Source organism: Ischnura elegans, chromosome 4 (assembly GCF_921293095.1).
Source record: "Ischnura elegans chromosome 4, ioIscEleg1.1, whole genome shotgun sequence".
NCBI lineage: Eukaryota > Metazoa > Arthropoda > Insecta > Odonata > Coenagrionidae > Ischnura > Ischnura elegans.
The window spans coordinates 83,627,422-83,635,855 of NC_060249.1; the positions used below are offsets into that span (position 1 = coordinate 83,627,422).

Sequence of the window (8,434 nt, forward strand, 5' to 3'; positions counted from 1 at the left end):
GTGGGGCTTTAAGAAACAGTATAATGAAATCACGCAGTAAATTTTGAAACTTATTACGCTCATATTTTATAAAAATACTTCAATTCCTCACTCGTGAACGTGATTATGACCGACAGGGTAGGTGCTACATTGGAATTCTTACATGAATCCCAAAAAAAAACTATTGGGTACTCAATGAATATTGAATTTGAGTATCTACCTCTGTCGTATTTTGTTTACTTTCCATTGTTTAAACTTATTGGGCTTCACAATATTCCAAATATTCTCTTTAATACATCTCTGGAATATTCTCTCGCAACATGAGATGCTCTAGACACCCCATAGTTATGGAGCAACCTATGTGGTTATGTTATTCTGAGGTAAGAGGAAAGTGAACGTCTTTTTTGCTCCCGTCTTAAGACTCTCCACTCTCCCCTCCTCTTTTCCGCTGGCCTCATTCCTGGCACAACAGTAGGCATAACCGATCTCACACAAGTTCTCGTCTGCCGCTTCGCCTGGGAAGTGCATAATGGCCTTCCCTCTTTTCGGTGAGTTTTCTTTCGTTGAAATATTGTGCATCCATTGTGTTACAATTCTGCGGTTTATTAATTCTCGGAAGTGAGAAAAGGAAAATGCTACTGTGAAATGCGGTGTGTTAAATAGTGAGAAATTATCGTTTCCAATTCTTTACGTTCACTTCATATGTAATCCTACGGATACTCCTTAAGATCCTCCATATACTTGTAACAACAGCAAAATTTCGTTATAGTTTGCCTTCGCTACGACCAAAGTTTGCTGTCAATGTATTTTCCTGCAGCGTACGCCAAAGGCACTAAAATTTCGCGTCAGAATCCTATTTTTCGCCATTCATAAATTTGTGTAGGAAATTCTCTGACGTAGACGGTGATATCAACGCTCGGATTATCAAGAGTGGAACACTGGAGTGGTTGGTACTATTTAACTCAGTGCTTCAACAAGATTGGCTTGGATGGCAGAGGGTAGAGTTCGCTCCAAACCAAACCATAGATGTGAGACTTATAGCTGTGCAGGATAAGGAAACCAATCTCTGTCTGGGACAGCTCATGAGGATTTAGTTATTTGATCGTGTTCAAAGTGGTTCAAAGGCCTTATCACCCATAGATCAGTGGTCATGCATTCTACCCTCCTGAATACCACGTTCCGTGGGGCCAGTGGCGCAGCGAGAGGGGGTGGTTTGGGGGATAACCCTCCTCCCCCAGAGCTCAGAGAAATTTTTAATTTAAATCCATTTTACTTAATTGCATTAATATTACTAATAGAATAGTGTAAGAGTTTATAAAATATCCCTCAGAAAGCCGTAAAACTCACTATTTATCCTAAAATTTTTCTTGGGGAGGGCCCCCGCAACTCCAGATTACCCTGGCGGGTATGCCATACCCCCAGACACCCCAGTATTAGTTGCGCCTAATACCACTCCTAGCCGTAATTCCTAGCTGCGCCCCTGCGTGGGGTAGTTAGTGGTTGATGGTTATCGAGGGATTCATACAAAAAATAATAACTCTGCAAAATATTCCATTTTAATAATAAAAAATTTTCCCTGTCTTCCAGTTTTTCCGTTATTATTACTCTCCGGTGAACATGTATTCTGTCGAGAATCGGCCCCAAGCAGTGCTCACCAGGTCATGAAAATTAGCAATGGATTTATGGCAGAGCTCTTTCAGGTAAGTTCATTTTAAAACAAGCGCTTCAGGTCTTCTTTATTTGATGAGTAATATGAAATATATTGATTTTTTGCTTTAAGCCACGAAAGTATGAATTCGTGGAAATTTTAAGTGTACCTAAATGAATTTTTAATCATGCATGTGGTGGACGCGTTGATAAAAATCGGAAGTGAAATTGAAAGTCGGAAGGGGAGCGCTTTGTGGCAGGGCCGCTCAGGCGGGATGTATGACGCTAATTGCGCCACAAAAAAATATGTGGCGGAGAATTTATGGGACTTTTAAAGTATATACACGCCGCAAGAGTTGTTAATTTTGTGATGGAAAACGCCATCTGCATTGGGGGGATGGACAGTGTTCAAGTTCATTGTGCAATGTCCATTGGACACTCCTACACTGAAAAGACCCATTTTGACGTCCCATTCGATAGTTCCAGTTAGCCATTGGTGTGCACATCGCCCCAAAGACATAGTCGTTGACTAGACTGTAAAATCCTCTGATGCTATTTATGGGGCTGAGGCCTAAGTCAAATGTCAAATGCCAATCAACTATTCTCTTCATGCGTCAAAATTGAACGATTGCCATCGGCATATAGATTATAATAGATAAAAAACTATTTTTTTATACTAATGAACCAATGGTGAATAATTTTGCGTTCAGTCGGTCGCAATATTTTTGGTAAAGTTGAAAAAACATTTGCGACTGCTTTAACCCCTAACTCTCTGGCTCCATAATTGGCCAGGTTTGGGGTTAGGGGTAGGGATGGGGACGGTCTGACTCTTCCTCGTGCGTAAAAGAGAGCTGCACTTCGGGGGTCCACTGAGAGCGGCACTGTGCGGCCAGGGTCACCAAACTCATGGACCGTCTAAGGCAGCACACACATTGGCTTGGTATGCCGCAAGTCGGCAGCATGTATTTAAAACCATGCCGTGGCGTAACTATGGAGGGGGATGAGGGGATGTATCTCCCCCAAAGCCACAGAGATATCAAAAAATAATTTAAATTTCTTGTCCGGATTTTTTACATACTAACTGCGTCTGCTTAAAGTTAAATTATAAGTGCCAAAATGATGTAAAATGCATTTTCAGGCATGTTATTTTTCAAAATTTTACCTTAAATCCCCGTTTCCAAGGGAGGTTGCCCCCTCAAACTCCCCTCACCTTCTCCCAAAGCCCCCACATCTCCCCCATTCCCTCCCAAAGTATATTCCTAGTTACGCCATCGGCACCATGTTCTTTTACTCCGTCAGTTGACAACCCGGGATGCTTGTTGCATGACTTAAATTAGTAAAATATTCAAATATTGTCATATAAAAAGTCCTACATATACTTGCTTATTCATTTTTGTAGACATAGCCCATCGTTGAACACCGATGCATCAGGTGGCTTGAACTGAGATTCACAGATAACAGAAAGATTGAAAATTCTGACATGGTTTTATGAAGTGCAGAATTCCTTAGTCCATTCATCCTGAAATTTTATCCTTGAAAGACCATTCTCATCTCCTCATATCCCCTATTGGCTCCTGGTTATTTACTTACCTTATAGTCTTGTTCAAATGTGATTAAGTGAAGTGGCCTTTAATAACTCGTTGAAAATTACATATATGTACCTAATATTTTTATCATCTCATTTACGGCACATCACTTTCATATTTTCTTTTAAATATAATTTTTTATTAATCCTATGCATCACAGCTGAGGTTTTTGCGAGACCACCTTTGGTCCTCTGATTACCATTGGAAAACCCTTGATTCTGTGAGATCTAAGTTTTAAAGAGTACACTGATTTACACCAATAAAATAGTAGTTTTAAATTCTCAAGGGACGAAAAATGGGTGCGGATAATCCACAGACTGAATAGATAAAGCCAGTGGCAGATCCAGGATAGGGACAAGGGGGGGGTTAAAATTCCAGCAGTAATGGGGGTCTGAAAAAAATTACCATTCTTGTATAAATTGGATACCCAAGGGGAGGCTATAGCCCCCTTAGACTCTCTCATAGATCCACCACTGGTTAGAGCCAGGCATTAAAAAATAACTGCACTTCGTTTAATGGTATTTTTTGTGTTGTTCTTTCAAAGAATCTGGACATATGCTAAAGTAGGACACTTCAGCGCTTTTATTTTTGCCAACTACTTTCTTGTGCAGTAATAGTTGATGAACTGATAGAACAATAGTTTTGACAGAGCAATCCATTTTCCTGAAGTTAAAGTTACTCTTCATTTTCTTCAGGCATTCAATGAGGATCATGAAAATTTAGTTTTTTCTCCATTCGGATTTGCAAGCAATATTTTCATGCTCTTGGAGGGTTCATCAGGCGAAACTGCATCCGAAATCGAGAATGCATTCCATTTCAACAATGAATCCTTGGGCAATATGAGGTCTGGATTTGCATATTACTATGACATATTTGAGGTAAGTTTGAGTGGTAGGATAGTACAAATAAAATAACCTTACTTAGGAATATTGTGCCCATATTTTTTGCTCTAATAAATTGAATTTGATGTTAAATGTCTCCAGGAAAATAAGGGTGACAGTGAGGCAGCTGGTTCTTATAACAAAATCGTTGTGGAGAAGGACATCCTTTTGAGACCACTGTATAAGGATCTGATGACATTGATATACCGAGCTAATATAACTGAAACACCAGGAAATGGCTCAGGTATGGTATTGCTTCAAGTTATGATCACATTGATAAGTTCATTTATGCATTTCAGGAAATGTATGTGAATGCCGGGTTGTATGTGTTGAGATAACATTTTAACCTATGGGCACCCCAGAATTAATTCCCCAAGGTTGCCCTTCACCATTGGGTTTAATTCTAACCCCCTTCAAATTACTATCACCACACGGGCATGCCAGGTACCAAGTGGAGCTTTTTTCTGATATCCATATGGGTACACTAGGCGTTCAAAGGCTTGACATTCAGCATGGAATTATTTCAGACAGCTGGCATCAATTAATAGCCCTCTATATTGTCATCAAAGGTCAAGCACCTTCAATGTTCTTTCAATGTGAGCCAAAGGGAGTCTAAACAAATTAACCTGTATTCATGGGTATAGTGGCGTAACTATGGGGAAGAATGAGGGGATAGATCTCCCCCCAAAGCCCAAGAGGTATAATATAATATAATATAATATATAATATAATATTATATTATATTATAATATTATATATAATATAATAATATATAATATAATTTTGGTAATATTTTATTTTTCCTTTCAACTACTGCTGAGGATAAGAAATCTGGGATTCTCTTTACAGGCCTAGAGTTGCATAGTGATGTGGGAATACTTAGCCATTGGCGGGATTTTGAACGACTTCCTGTCTACGTATTTTTATCCCATGAAACAGCAGCACCCTTTTATTTGTCTAAGAGTGAATCATCATCCTCTGAAAATGAAATCTATGTTCCCATGATACCTCAAGTTGGCGTATTCAGGAATGGATATGACAAAAAGATGAAGTGTTCTATTGTTGAACTGCTGTTTGAGGTAATTATCATCTTAGTATTAAATTAGACATAGATGGAATGTTAAGCTGTCACCTAACATATCTAAGGAAAGTACTCTATTTCTACTTTCATTTGAATTAATTACTCAACACAAAGTTTCACTGCCGACCTTTCCTCGAAATTCAATAAGTAGATGTTTTCACATGCTAAACAAACCCAATCAATACTCACCTGATCATTTCACTGATATCCAAAAAATGATGGAAAACCAGATGGAGCTGGTCTGCATAAAAAGTACAATTCAAAGAATAATATCAAACTTCGGCTTGTCACAAAATTTCACAATAGTCAAGACTGGGACTAGTTGGCATTTATGGTAGATTGGCCCTAAGCTTTCAGTTCTTTCCATAAGCCTCTGCGGACCTCTAACGTCTTTTCCTTAGTAAGTGAACTAATGTTTGACTGAATGACTTGTCCTTCAGTAGGTACCATCCAATAGCTTTCCTTCACCTATCCCGTTAAACCTGGCAGATATTCCATACCCCACAGACTCCGCATTAGCTGCACCTAAACCAGCTTTTTTTTAATGGAGAAGCCGTTCATATTTTTCTGCAGCAAAAGTTGACTGTCTTAAACATTGAAAGTAAAGTTTTATCATTTCAGTCATGTTTGTCTGTTGCGTACATCTACGAGAGACTACCAATCATTTCAACATGGCAAAAAGTAGTGATGAAGCCTTTCATATTAATGTATCACATTTCTGCGAACCAGGTCCCCCAAGTCAGGTATTTAAATAAATAGATATAGTGTAACATTTTGAAATATCCACTACTAACTTAACAAATAATTTCAGTACAATTCAAAAACAAGCTCTATATTTTGTAACTTGGGAGCAAAAAACAACATCAAAAAGCCACCATGACCATTACAATACCATTTGTACTACCCGTACTACCGCTCACTGAGCCAATGCCATGAAATGCACCAGTGTGGATCTTGAGTCCTGCCGTATCTCTTCCTCCCGTTATCTTGTCCTCTCGTAGGCGCCTCCTTTTCTCTGCGTTCTCTTCTTCTCCCTGCCGATCTTGAATTCTGCCGTATCTCTTCCTCCGCTCTCTCAATACACCGTTACTTTAGTCTTTCTCCCGATCTTTCTTTATAACACATCTACCTCCTCCTTCTCTCCATACACGACTCCCCCTTTTCCGTTCACAACAATCTCCCCGTCCCTCACTACCATTGTTAGTTTTAAATTATTTACAAACAACATGGTGGCTTGTTTCCATTATGTTACAATAGTAGAGTCCATATGCTTTAAAATTGCTACAGCAATGAGGAACTATTCGACGCGGCAAGAAAATTAAATCATTCTAACAAGAAAAAACATAGTATGTATTATGTTATTAAGGAAATACATATGAATGAATTAGTCAGCATGTATTTGTGCAGACAATTAGTGATGGCTTTTATGTATTCCAGGCAAAATCAGTCAGCCTCTTGCTCTTGATACCTGATGAAACTGAGGGACTGAAATCGATCATTGAGAATTTACCAAGTTTATCGATACCATTCTTATTGAATACTCTCACTCAATCTGAGGTTGAAGTGTCTATGCCACAAGTGGCATTTGTGAATCAAATGCTTGACTTTTCACCAATCCTTAAAAAGGTAAGTTAACAATGAAATTTTTTCTCAAATATTTTCTTACATTTATCCCATGCTTGGGAGAACTCTTGAGATATGTATGCATATGTATTTTATATGTACTTGAATTTAAACAATTTATACAAAAAAAATTGCAGATGAAGGAGTATAACTGTATGTCACAGCCATGCCCTTGCACATGATTCATTAAACTAATTCAAAGAACAGTACTTCACTTTTTTATTAATTTTTTCATTTTGGAAGTGTGAGGACTGGTCTCATGTATAGTTGATGTATTTACACCCAAAACTGCAGTACTGGGCTTGTCAATTCCCTATTCAAGATTATGGATATGTGCTTTAGGGGACATACATCTCACTAATACAAAGCAAGTTCCTACTAAATGAGGATGCGTATACACACTAACCAGTGGCGCAGCAAGGGGGGGTTTGGGGGATAAAACCCACCCAGGCCTTAGAGAAATTTTTAAATTTAATTAATTTTACCTGATTGGATGAATAATAGTTATAGAATAATGTACAGATAAAATAAATATCCTTCATAAAGTGGTAAAACTCACAATTTTGAACCATTTATCTTGAATTTTTTCTGGGGGAAGGCCTACGTACCTCCCGCTTAACCTGGCAGGTATTCCATACCCCCAGACTCTGGTGTATTAGTTGCGCCTATAACCCCCAGGCTTATTTCCTACCTGTGCTCCTGACACTAACAGTTGCATAAATCTTGTCTTCAGCATAAAACTAAAAAGTTCATAATTTGATACTTTTTCATCAGAGAGGTATTGGGAAAGCCTTTGATCCAGAGATCGCTGACTTCTCACAAGCTTCAAGTGGCAAAAGTTTATACTTGAAGTCATTGACACAGAGCTCATATTTCACCTCATCGTTTTCATCAATCAAATCAGTAGCTGAAGGACTGCCAAAACTCAGTAAGTCGCATGAGCCTAACAACTCTTTACTTCTGAGCTTGTTCTTCAAATGTAATGCAGCATCGAATTTGCCATTGGAGTATAAATGATTTTTAATGCTTCTCTTTTCAGAACCCAAAGAATTAAGGAGAAAACGAAACACAAACCGCCTGTCTGCCAACCACCCATTTTTATTCTTCATAATTTTTCGTGAAACAGGCCTCATCCTTCTTGCTGGAAAAGTAGAAAGCCCGACACAGACTCCATAGCCTTCTGAGATATGTAATCGATATTTTTCATTACTTACAAGTTTCAGTATGACAAATTATCTGAAAAATGGAATCAGTCTAAGGAACAGTTCCCTCACTTGGCAGCATAGGCCAAGGTTGATTGATTTTAACACCAAAGATACTGTCAGCATCCTTGAAACTATTGGCTTGTGACCACAGGCATTAAAATGTTAACAAATAGTTTGGAGCATACAATATCCCACAATCTCTGCATTATGTTTTTCCTTTAAAGATCATCACAAGTCAGTATTAATCAGGGAAGAGACTCTCAACATTTTGTATTAACTATGTTGTTTCCATAATAAATTAAAAACAATGTATCATTGTTGCTACGAGGAAATATGAATAGTATTCTTGTTTTGTTCCATGGCCAACAAAGGTTCAGCGAACTTCATGAAATTAACACCTTATCCAAGTGGCAGTCTGGCTGAATTGCCTCA

General features: G+C 38.4%; 1 protein-coding gene across 2 annotated transcripts; it reads left to right on the forward strand.

Annotated features, from left to right (window-relative positions):
* The first annotated feature begins 230 nt into the window (after positions 1 to 230).
* On the forward strand, positions 231 to 8,334 carry LOC124157737 (serpin B11-like). Of its 2 annotated transcripts, none has more exons than XM_046532717.1 (8): positions 231 to 359; positions 1,567 to 1,679; positions 3,908 to 4,090; positions 4,196 to 4,337; positions 4,943 to 5,172; positions 6,612 to 6,800; positions 7,572 to 7,725; positions 7,837 to 8,334. In XM_046532717.1, exons 2-8 carry the CDS (start codon positions 1,641 to 1,643, stop codon positions 7,971 to 7,973), a joined length of 1,074 nt encoding a protein of 357 aa, XP_046388673.1. In that variant the 5' UTR covers positions 231 to 359; positions 1,567 to 1,640; the 3' UTR covers positions 7,974 to 8,334. The 2 variants fall into 2 exon arrangements, with proteins under 2 accessions (XP_046388673.1, XP_046388672.1); XM_046532716.1 differs by lacking the exon at positions 231 to 359 and adding an exon at positions 377 to 527.
* The last annotated feature ends 100 nt before the right edge of the window (positions 8,335 to 8,434 follow it).